General features: G+C 36.4%; 1 protein-coding gene across 4 annotated transcripts; it reads left to right on the forward strand.

Moving 5' to 3' along the window:
• Positions 1–2999: 2999 nt before the first annotated feature.
• LOC306859185 (protein-L-isoaspartate O-methyltransferase domain-containing protein 2-like) lies at positions 3000–12025 on the forward strand. 4 transcript variants are annotated; one of them, XM_079400088.1, is made up of 7 exons: positions 3000–3177; positions 4386–5240; positions 5591–5949; positions 6798–6900; positions 6982–7153; positions 7599–7722; positions 9730–12025. In XM_079400088.1, the coding sequence occupies exons 3-7, from the start codon at positions 5643–5645 to the stop codon at positions 10215–10217; spliced, it is 1194 nt and encodes a 397-aa protein (XP_079256214.1). In that variant the 5' UTR covers positions 3000–3177; positions 4386–5240; positions 5591–5642; the 3' UTR covers positions 10218–12025. The 4 variants fall into 4 exon arrangements, with proteins under 4 accessions (XP_079256214.1, XP_079256213.1, XP_079256215.1 ...); XM_079400089.1 differs by having other exon boundaries at positions 3023–3177; positions 4386–4871; XM_079400087.1 differs by having other exon boundaries at positions 4386–5949.
• Positions 12026–12305: the final 280 nt, after the last annotated feature.

Here is a 12305-nt window from a genome sequence, read left to right on the forward strand (position 1 = left end):
GTCCAAAATCGGATGTGCGGTATCAGATCTGTTAGCTTTCGGCAACAAGCCCTTCGTTACAACGAAGAAAAAAAAAGTGGTTTGAGCTCTGAGATTGTCATTGGCGTGCCCTCGCACACGGAGAAAACGAAGGAGACGCTAGTTGCATAAATCTTTGTCCATTTCCACAGAATGTCAGATCGGCCTCATTCACCTCGTTCTATGTAACCTTTCCGCAGGAAAGATGTGTGTGTTGCATTTCAATACCACAGTGTTTCATTTGCTTTAAGAGCAATCTAAAGACGATGTCTATCTGTAACGGCAGAGTTTTCATTAGAGTTCTTCCTTCTATTAAATTGCGTAGCGGGAATACTCACTACAGATGTCATATCGTCTTATTATGATGGGAGAAACATTTCTATCTGCTTATTACTACTGACATGAGATAGCCTAAAGCATGTGTGAATTATTCTTCCTTGATGCTTGCTTCTTAAACGCCTGCTGTCGGTGATGATGAGCAGCTACGAATGTTGCGTGGCAAGGTCGAGTGTGTTGAATCTGCCTAATAATGTAGCATGTTCTCTGGAGCAGTGTAGCATCTGCAAATGCAAGTTAGCATATGTAACCCCTCCCCGTGGAACCAAATAAGGCTTGATTTAGCACCTTGTACTTGAGAGTCCGGCCTCTCCAAGACTTGTGCCAACTGTAGGTCAATTAAAACGGTTCCTCTGTCATTTCATGAGAAACGATAACAGCTAAAAAGTCACTGTTTGTCCCATTAAGCTGATAGAACCAAAACGGCCCTCATTCTGTAGGTACTGTAGCTTACAGCTCTGTGGTTTTCTCATGTGTGCCTTTTCTCGCTTCTGTTCGCTGCAGGAAAGGGTGTGTTTACATTTAAGGACTGGGTTCAAATCCCACTCAGGATGCCAACTTTTTCTCCTTTTTTTCTTTCCTTCCTTGTTTTGAGGGGGGAGAGGTAATAGGAATTCAGCAACGTGGTGAACACCAAGAGCGAATCGCATTGAAATCCAATAGTCAGCTTATCGTTCGACCTGAAATAAGTCCCAATACGTAACACTATTCTTCCCAAAACTGTGATTCTGATTCAGGTATGAAATTGTGTGGTGGGTCATTTCATCGAGTCTGAAATAATCATGGAACGTATCAAAGATGAAGCATTTATGCACAGGGCATTATTCTGACAACAATGGGATTCTGTACATTTGTAATAAAGGACAGTGTTGTTGTATTCAAGAATATTTCCAAGTAAATGCCGAAAAAAAAACTTGTATTTTAACCCACGGCCAAGGCTTGTCCTCTTGCGTCCTTTTTACAGAGATCAGCTATTTTTACTGGTGATTTTGTAGCCACAAAATGATTCTCCTTTAGAAAATAACAACAAAAAAAGAAACGGTACTTCCAAGAATAATAATAATAATAATAAGCAATTTCACAGTGATAGACTACATGTTTTAGTCACTTTTGTAGCAGTGGTAGTTTCCTTACTGAGGTTTTGTTTCTGAGCAGGACAAGCTATGGCTGTGCGTGATTCGAGGTAACTTCGGAAATGAAGTGTGTAGTTGGTTTTGGATTGTGACCGTGTTTGTGTATCCTTGTACCTGTGCTCATTGATATCAGTGTTAAAAGAGAACAATAATGTCTGTTTTGTGGAGGTATCGTTCATTTCAGTGTTATATATGGAAAACATAAATAAAGAGTCAATAATGTGATCTTTCTGAGTATACACTTCCTACATGATGTGCGTGCGAGTCAAAAGTTCAGATACAAACACAAGTTAAATGTTTTGTTTTACATTTTTTGGTCACTGCATGGTTCCATCTGTCTTGATTCATCGATTTGATAACTGAAATTCAGAAAATAATAAGCGTATGCCAATTGACTAGTATTTTCTTTTATATATTTCATCTTTGTCAGCATCATGATACTGCTAGCTGTGATGAGAGATGTTTACAGTCTGTTTGGCTTATAAATTAGTCTTTTTATAGACTGACAACAAACAGATAGAAGTGTGCCACCATTTGTAAATCTAAGCTTTTTACATTCTGACCTCTGCTGGAGACACTACCACATTCAAATTAATACTTTCTCAGCATAATAAGGATTCATGTGAAACTTTACAACGGTGTCTAATAACGACACTCATTTTAGAAATGGGATGAAATTATATATTGCTAATTACCAGATATATGTATAACTGCATTTAAGCTTGAATGAATCTACAGGTGCTTGAAAAGTTTGGAAACATCACTTATTTGCGCCAAATGCTTTTCTTTAATCATTATTGTTCATAAGAATAAAGAGAAAATATAAAAATAACTGCTTTGAGTGCTCTGACATGAATATCAAATTGTGTATGAGGGATTTTGAACTTCGTAAATATGTACTTGAATGAATGTTGTTAGTAAACTAAACGTTCCTGTTCCATGCAGTGGACGCATTTTGTTCACTGTTGTGCCCTACCTTTGATAAAGAGCTGTGAAGAAGCAGTTGTCAGGTCGGCGAGTCTGAATAAGATTCGGAGCGGAGCTGAACGAGGAGGCATCTTTGGATCTTTTGACCGACTGAACGAGTCTTTGTTGTCTTGCTGGATATAATTGAGAAACAAAATTGTACAGTAGATGTTCTATTATGGTGAAAACGCTTATACTATTTCTAAATTTTAAGAAAGTATAAGACAGTCGCAAGGAATGACAGAATTGAATGAATCTTTTAAAGAATCGATTGAATGAATGATTCATTGACTCACAACACAGAATCAAAACTCAATGATTGCCTCAGGCGAAACAATAAACGCACTATTATTTCTCCTTTTTTCTTGTATTTATAAATTCAATGTGTGTTTTATATGTGTTTATGTGTATGTGACGTTTATATGTGTCTGCTTTTTGGGGTTTTTTTTACAAACCAACCCTCGAATCTCAATTTAAACAAATCTTTTTGGTTAAAAGATTTAAAAGAATCGAGTCACTAAGACGAATCGAATCTCCCGCGACAATGCATTTGACGTCTTCGTGCGTGTGACGTCAGTGCGTCAGCTGGTTTATGTTTACATCGCATCAATTTTTTCGCAGTCAGGTTATTGTGCCCGGATCCAAATATACGACATACGCGTTAATGTAATCGATGGACATTGCTGGTTTGCACGAGACAACCAGTGAGGTCCGACATAACACGGTAAGATGTTGACTGCCAGTGTGGCGGAGACTCTTTTGTTTATGTCCGTTGTTTGTGTAAAGCTTCTCCTCGTGCATCGACAGACTGCAGTTAACTGTTGTTAAATGCATAATACAGACGTGACCTACATAGGACAGTTACTGGGTTAAAACATTGGGTCATTTTTGCTCGAATACGTTTAGGTTTTTTCGCTGCTTTGTGTTTTTCTCGTGTCTTGTTTTGCTGAATGTGATGATCGGCTCAAACAGTGCTGTGCTGTCACATGTTCGTTATAAATAGTTGAATGGTGCCATCACGACCTCAATAGTTCATCTGTTAGATTAAATGATAAAGAGTAATATGATGTACATTTTATAGCGCGTCTCGTTGAAATTGATCTGGCAAGTGAAAGAAGCGACCAGCCCACCATTTTGGTATTCGTGATATTTTAGTCTGTGGTGCTTTTGTTGTTACCTAAGTTGACCTATAATAAGTATGTAATATTTAACGTGTTTTGTGGATTGTTAACATTTCCTGCTATTGTTTTGTTAAAATCTATATTAAACAAAACAATACTGAACACTGCTATTTTATAATTATGAATGTATCTTTTGAAAGCTCATATTTTCCCCACCATTTTATTTATTTTACTTCATTGATAGCCCAGTTGAAACCAAAAAGTAAAAAAAAATAAAAACTATTAAGTATTTGTTGTATTTCTGGTCACAATTGTAACTGTATGGAAATTACAGAGTCAATAATTACTGAGTTGCTCAATCAGACCAAAAGTTGCCAACAATGAGGTAGTTTTAGGGAAAGGGTAAGCCTCAGCCATGTTTGTTTTTACTGTTGATTTGTTTCATTTATTTTAACAATACTTTGAATTCTGCAATTTTATATTGTCAGTCAGTTATTTATTAAAAGTAAGTTTCCTGCAGTTTACAAATGGGACCATTGATATGTTAGCATGTGCTGTGATCATGGTTTACGTATTATGTCTTACATATTATTAATAACACATTACTAATAGTACCTTTATTAAATGTAGCAAAAATGTAACAAAATATGGGGTATGTTTTTAGTTTTTTAATAAAGAAATCAATACTTTTATTCAGCAAGGACTCAATAAATTGATAAAAAGTGACAGTACAGACATTTATAATGTTACACAATATTTAGCTATATTTGTTTTAAAATTCTTTTGAACTTTCTTCTTTTCTTTTTCTTAGTGACATACGGCCAAGTATGGTGACTTGGAATTCGTGCTCTGCATTTAACCCATCCAACGTGCACACACACAGCAGTGAACACACACACACCGTGAACACACACCTGGAGCAGTGAACACACACACACACCGTGAACAGCCATTTATGCTGTGGCGCCCAAGGCCACATCAGTCGTGGTATTGAGTCGTGTACATTCACTCCCCCCACCTACAATCCCTGCCGGCCCGAGACTCGAACCTTTGGATTACAAGTCCGACTCTAACCATTAGGCCACGCCACGACTTCACCATACTTGTGTGGCCAAGTATGGTGACCCATACTCGGAATTTGTGGTCTTTATATTTAACCCATCCAAGTGCACACACAGTAGTGAACATACACCCGGAGCAGTGGGCAGCCAATGATGCAGCGCCCGGGGAGCAGTTGGGGGTTCGGTGCCTTGCTCAAGGGTCTCACCTCAGTCGTGGTATTGAGGGGGTTATTCAGGTTACAAGTCCAACTCTCTATCCATTAGGCCACGACTGCCCTATTCTATTCATCAAATAATCATGGAATAAGATAAAAATCATTGTATAAAATAATTGAAATGGTACAAAATTTACAAGAAATGATAAACAGTAACAGCTCTATAAATATACACTTTCACATATGCATTCATCTAAATTTGAGCCTTTTTTTATGTGTCAGCTACCCATGTGCTCTTTGTCTGCTTGCCAAAATGACAAACAAACCATATCTCTGCTTTAAATGGAGGTGCTGCCAAGAGTTTGAGTCAGACGTAACAGTGTGCCACTTTTTACTTGGCATTGTCCGACCTCTAAAAACAGAGAGTGAGAGAAGGAGTTGAAGGCAAATGTGAGTCTTATTGTCAAGTTTGTTGGCATATCAGCTCACCTCAGATATCCGACATGCTGGGATTCATTAAAGATTTAGCTGTCTTAATTATCATTCTTTGCTTTCTTCCCACCTGCTAGACAGCAGTCTGTTGGAGGTGTCATTTACAACTAAATAAAACATGATGCTAAAACAGTTTCATTATTATTAATGTATAGGTGTTGTTCGATTAGGAATTCTTCATGTTTGTTATATAATATATCAGATTCTATGTTTGTTTATAAATAGTATAAAGCTCTGTAAGAACGTTCTACCATTTTACTAACAACTTACTCTGGGTTTGATCTGAGATGCTTTGCTTTTCCCTCCAGACAGTGATAGGCACACCTCAGGACTGTCCTTAGAAGCACTTCTGCTTTCATCATGGGTGGAGCCGTGAGCGCGGGTGAGGATAACGACGAGCTGATTGACAACCTGAAGGAGGCCCATTACATCCGCTCAGATCTGGTGGAGAGGGCCTTCAGAGCCACTGACAGAGCGGACTATTACCTGGAGGAGTACCGTGACAGTGCGTATAAAGACCTGGCCTGGAGGCATGGAAACCTCCATCTGTCTGCTCCATGCATCTACTCGGAGGTGATGGAGGCCTTGGACCTGCAGCCTGGACTGTCTTTTCTCAATCTGGGCAGTGGGACAGGTTATCTCAGCACCATGGTGGGCCTTATACTGGGTAAGTGTTTTCGCACTGCAAAAAAAAAAACGTTTTATTTATTGGTTTTTGTCTTGTTTTCCAGGAAAAATATTAAAACATCCTTTAAAAGATAATATTTAGGGCTGCAAAACAATTAATTGCATTCAAAATAAAAGTTTATGTTTACATATTATGTGTACTATATAAAATGTATATTATACATAAATATAAATATTTTATATATAAATCTAACATATTTTCCTTAATGCATACATGTACGTGTGTGTATTTATATACACATAATAAATATACTCAGTACACACTCATATAGTATGCAAACATAAACTTTTATTTTGAATGCGATTAATTGTTTTGCATCCCTATTATTATTTTAATTGAATTTTTTATGCTGGATTTATTTAATCAAAAATACAGTAAAAACAGTAATATTGTGAAATTCCATTACAATTTTAAATAACTATTTTAATATTTTAAAAGGAATTTAGTAAAAGAATTTTCAGCAGTCATTCCTCCAGTCTTCAGTCTTACTTGATCTTTCAGAAATCATTCTAATATGCTGATTTGTTGCTCAAGAATCATTTATTATTATAAGTGATGAAAACAGTTTTACTGCTTAATATTTCTGACTTTTATTCTGGATTGTTTGATTTGTAGAAAGTTCGAAAGAACAGCAAGTATTTGAAATAGATTTTTTTTTTATAGCATCTTTACTGTCACATTTGGCTAGTTTTATTTGCCAAAATTATCAATTTATTATTAAAATCTTATTTTGAATTTATTTATTACCCAATTCAGTTTTTCTTTTCTTTTCCCATGTTTTAAGCTTAAACCTGCATACAATTGATTTACTTGTCATTTGTCACCAGGTCCATTTGGTGTGAATCACGGTGTGGAACTGCATGTGGATGTGGTTGATTATGCATATCAGAAACTTGACCACTTTATCAAAAACAGCGACAGCTTTGACAAGTGAGCCATTTCCTGTAATGTAGCTTTAAAAATGCTTTGCAAATCCTTTTTTTATGACTTGATTTTGTTTAATGGCTACAGGTTTGAGTTCTGTGAGCCGACCTTTGTGGTGGGGAACTGTCTGGAGATCCCTCCGGAGAGCCGGCAGTATGACAGGGTGTACTGTGGAGCAGGAGTTCAGAAAGAGTATGAGAACTACATGAAGAACCTGCTAAAGGTTGGCGGGGTCTTAGTTCTCCCCCTGGAGGAGAAGGTGGGTACATGTTTATTCATCAAGTTAATGTCTTCTTATTGCACAGCAGGTTTTAAAGGAGACTTTAATTGTCTAGAAGTGGATTGATGAATGTAGTTTTCTTTCTTGTGTTGGCATTTCCTGACATACAAAATGGCTTTAGTCTCACTTTATTGGGCAATATTTAGAGAAGACCATGTGGACAAAATGAGCATTTAATATTTTTGGCCCATTTTTCTGTGAGGAAAAGACTGTGAAGTTTACACATGTGTGAACATAAATGAAGAAATGCAAAAGCTAAAAGACATAAAATGAATCCTTTGATTTCATGGTGTCCTAAAGTGACATTTCTTTATTTAAATGTATTTGTGTTTTACTCACAGAAAATCAATGTACACACAAGTGTAATTAGTATTCACATGGGATGATGTGTAATTAGTGTAATTAATTAGAAACTCTTTTGCAGTTGACCAAGATCACCCGCACAGGTCAGAGCTCCTGGGAGACCAAGAAAATCATCGCTGTGACCTTTGCCCCGCTCGTCCAGCCCAAACAGAATGTCAATGGCAGACCTAGGAGCGTTCCTTTACGTGAGTCCAGAACAAACAAGAACACTAATTGCAAATGATTTTCCACACCAAAACTATTTACACCAAGGCCAATGAGTATTTGTATAACCAAATTAAAGCAAATCTCTGATCATTTACATGCTGTCACACAAAATACAACTCATTACTACAGTGTAAGGGGTAATTTACACCCACAACTATAAATATAGCAATAACTATAATTATAGTTTTAATGACCATGCTAAGAGAATAGTGAAATCCAGACCACAACTATAATATTAACACAGAGATACGATATTGTTGGAATCAATTTCATAACAACTTTTTCCAGCTGGTGAATGATAAAAAAAAAACATTGACAGCCAATCAGAATTCAACTTTTAAAAGCTCCTGCATTTAAAGCAGTCGACAACAAAACCACAGCTCACGGTTATAATAAATGGAATATTATTGTCTGTTGGTGTGGATGCTTATATAGTTTATCGTTGATGTAAACAGGCCCTATCTGGAATTTTTTTTAAAATCTCAAAATAATTTTTCCCCTTGTGAATCCTTTATTTTTTACACTAAGACTTATCCCCCTATTCTGAAAAAAAAAGGAAAATACCATTGTGAAAAACGAATTTACCTAAATTATTATTTACAAAACTTTTGTTACAAATTCTTGGTGTGAAGAGTCCTTCATTCTCTTCTATTAGTAATTGTGACTATTTAATCAAATGTGATGATTTACATTTTTTTTTTTCAAAATCTAAAAGCAGTTTGTATTCCAAAACCAGTCTTAAGTCACTGGGGTATATTTGTAGTAATAGCCAAAAATACATTGTATGGGTCAAAATTATTGAATTTTCTTTTATGCCAAAAATCATTAGAATATTAAGTAAAGATCATGTTCCATGAAGATATTTAGTAAATTTCCTACCACAAATATATGAAAACTTAATTTTTGATTAGTAATATGCATTGCTAAGAACTTAATTTGGACAACTTTAAAGGCGATTTTCTCAATATTTAGATTTTTTTGCACCCTCAGATTCCAGATTTTCAAATAGTTGCCAAATATTGTCCTATCCTAAAAAAACATGCATCAATGGAAAGCTTATTTATTCAGGTGATGTATGAATCTCAATTTCGAAAAATTGACACTTATGACTGGTTTTGTGGTCCATGGTCACATATAGTATGCAATAATTTAGTTATATAAACTTATCAGACATGGTGCTATCAAATTAAGGCATAAAACATTAACAGTTAATATTTGAAAAATAAAAATTTAAGAATTCATTTCATTTTTTGGCAAACAAAGTACTGCATAACAGAGACATGGATATTAAAACACGGAAGACAAATTGTGTGATATTCTGTAATAAAATAAAGTTCAAATTTTATTATTATTATCATTTTGTCATTATTACAGGGTTTCTGCAGGTTGTAAAAAGTCAAAGTTTCCCCTTCTACTTAAAAAAAAAAAAAAATCTTAAATCAGAGCAGAAAGTCTTAAATTCTTAAGTCAAGGCATTAAATCTTGCAAGCACCGGAAAAAAAAAATCCAATAAAAATATTTAACACTGTATCTTATTTAAGAAGTATTCTTAAATCAGGATGCATTTACTTAAGATGCAAATATAAAATAAAGTCTTGAAAAATGAAAGTTAAATTAAAATGAATTAATTAAAAATTAAAGGCAAAATGAAGTGAGTTTATGCTTAAAAGAACAAATATCTGCCAATTAGCAGATATTTGTTTTTATTTCAATCATAAATTAATTTTGATCAGTTACAGAAAACAGGACTATGTTTATATCTTAAGTCATTTTGATTCTTGACTAAATGTATCTTTAGATATTTGAACTGGAAAACAAGTAAACAAAAATTTACATTGCATGGTTTTAAAAAAATATTTGAAATGGTTTAAATTGTAAATCCTGCAGAAACTCTGTATTATTATTGAACTTCAAAATGCTAAACAGGAAACTGTGCATTGACAAAAACACTATCTCTACTTTCCTCCTCATTTTCTACATTGCAGCCATTTTTGAGGTGCGGACATTGCAGGACTTGTCCAGGATTGCTATTCGCCACACTCTGCGGCAGCCCATAGCTATGGAGGAAGGACGCACAAAGAGACGGGTGTCTTTCCCAGGGGCCCGGGCCATGCACCGCTACGGGCCCCGATTCGAACGGCGCCGCTTCTGCCGCCGTTTCTACCGCCAGTGCGTCAACTCCGTGGTTCTCCACGACTCCATGATTCCCACAGCCATGGACGACTGCAACTATCCCGGAGGGGTGGAAGAGGAAGAAGAGGAAGTGGAGGAGGAAGAGGAAAGGGGTTGCCGCCGAGTGAGAGAAGACCTACCCGAGGAGGACGAGGAAGGATGCAGCGGCACCGAAGAGGACAAAAGCAAAAGCGGCTGCGCTCATGCAGAGCCTCCCGTTAATATTCTGAGGGAGAAGATTCTAAGACTCCCGTTACCTGAACCCCTGAAGATGTATCTGCTGTATTACAGGGAGAAATGAGACGTGGCGAGAGATAATACGTGCAGTGTAGCGCTAAGATGTGAAGAAAAGCCTTTCTCCTCTTCCTCCTCCTCTCAACTGGATTAGCATGACAATTAAGTCCTCAGTTAATGGCATCATGATATCCATATCCCTTTGAGAAGCAAAGCTCCTTGATTCGGGATGTACAGAGATGGAACTGAAGGACTGAGCTCATTTCCTGAATAATCAACATCGCCTGAGCGCATGCAGCTCTTTTTTCAATTCAGTATTCCCCTCGATTGAGATTATCAAAGTGTACGATACCATACATTGTCCCTGTGGGAAATGCTTGTTGCTGTGAGCTCTTTTAGAGTAGCGTCACTTTGGGAAGTGGCATAGTATGACATGGCAGATTGAATATTTTTTTTATAGCTTTAAGGTGCGGTCACAATTACCCTAGCTTGGTGAAATCCAGTCATTTCAATAGGAATCTGCACAACTGGGAGTTTCGCACAAGGATGCAAAAGTTCCTCACACAGATTTCGCTCGTGTTCATGTTGGTCAAGTGAATTCCCCACAGCTGCTTGGTTTGAAGTGACTTCTGTGTGAGGGGTGCTTCACGCAATTGGAGTTTCATGCAAGTACGAAAAAGTTCTTCATGCAGATTTCATGTCAAAGTTGGTAACGCAAGTTTGCCATGTTGCTTGGGTTGAAAGTGACTTCTGACATTGGAAACTTCCTGTGAAATTTCACTAATATGGCCGCACCTTTACACGAGACCCCAAACTTGGCCCTTCACTGTTGAACTCTTTTCCTTGCCTCTACTGTGTTCTCCAAAATACTAAATAACATCTGCATGTGTACTGCCGTAGCGCACCCGCATTTTGTCAATATTGAAGTTTGTGGTCTTATGATGCATTTTATCATGTAAATTCGATTACCGTTGCTGGCAGCGTTACATTTGTAACGCTGAGGCATTGTAACTTTATTCCACGCTTGTATGAAGGCAGACATCGTTTTTTGCACCCCGTTACTACAGAATCATTGTCATATCGCAAGCTTTACAAATGATATTGTAAAGGTTGTGTGAGAAACATTTTTAGTAAAATTCTATTTATTGGTAATCACCAAAAATTGAAGGTATATGAAGCACTTGAATATTTTTCACGAATTCCAATCGTTGTGCTCAGAATCTTTGGCCCTACTCAGGAATACTTTAGAAAAACATTTTCACAGAACAAAAAGAGCAAAATGTTCTATTTTTTGACCAAAAATTTTGAAACCGATCTGCTTTTTGTATATCACATTGGTAACACGACCTCTGTACAGGAAGACTATTCTGAGCATACAATGGTTGGATCTTTCAATTCTATGATCCCAGGTTCCATTTCTACACATTTCATCAGTTCAGGAGCATTTTTCTTTAGTTCTCTTTGATGAGACCAATGCTTAGGTAGCCCATAAAATTCAGGATAATATAAGGAAAGTCTTTACTCATCTGATGTACAAGCATATCTACCAGGTTTTGCTTGAAACGATTGTGCGCTTGTAGGTGGCAGAACCTTCAATAAAGTTTGAGTTTGCACACTGGACAACACATTGCTTTGTTCATTTTGTGTATTGTAGTTGTAGTATGTAAAAATGTTTTATGAAGTGGAAATACATAATTTGAACACTGGCATTTATTGTAGATTGGGAAACCAGGATTGGGATGTTTAGCTCTCGAACCCTTTCAGCTTCACTTATTCTTCAGCTCTAATAATACTTCAGCAATGTAACATTTTTTCCACCACAATGTGCATATTAAACAATAAAAGAAGTGTAAACTTGTTTTTCAATTTTCTGTCAAGATTTGTGTCAAGGTTCTGTCAATTATTCCTCAAAATATTTACGACTAAAAGAAGTTCTACTAGGGAAAATTAAATGGATTATCTGTTTTTAAAAAAGAAAAATCATAAAATTGCTTAATATATAAATAAATTTAAAAATGTGCATTATAGCAACCAGAATTGAAATCTAATGCTTCAGATTGCTAGATCATTGTGCTACCATAAACTGGAGCAGGATGACATTAAAAAGTCCTGGTTATTTTTATTACTTATTGAAGTCATATTGTGATATGGGTGG

This window comes from Barbus barbus (assembly GCF_936440315.1).
Source record: "Barbus barbus genome assembly, chromosome: 40".
Lineage (NCBI taxonomy): Eukaryota > Metazoa > Chordata > Actinopteri > Cypriniformes > Cyprinidae > Barbus > Barbus barbus.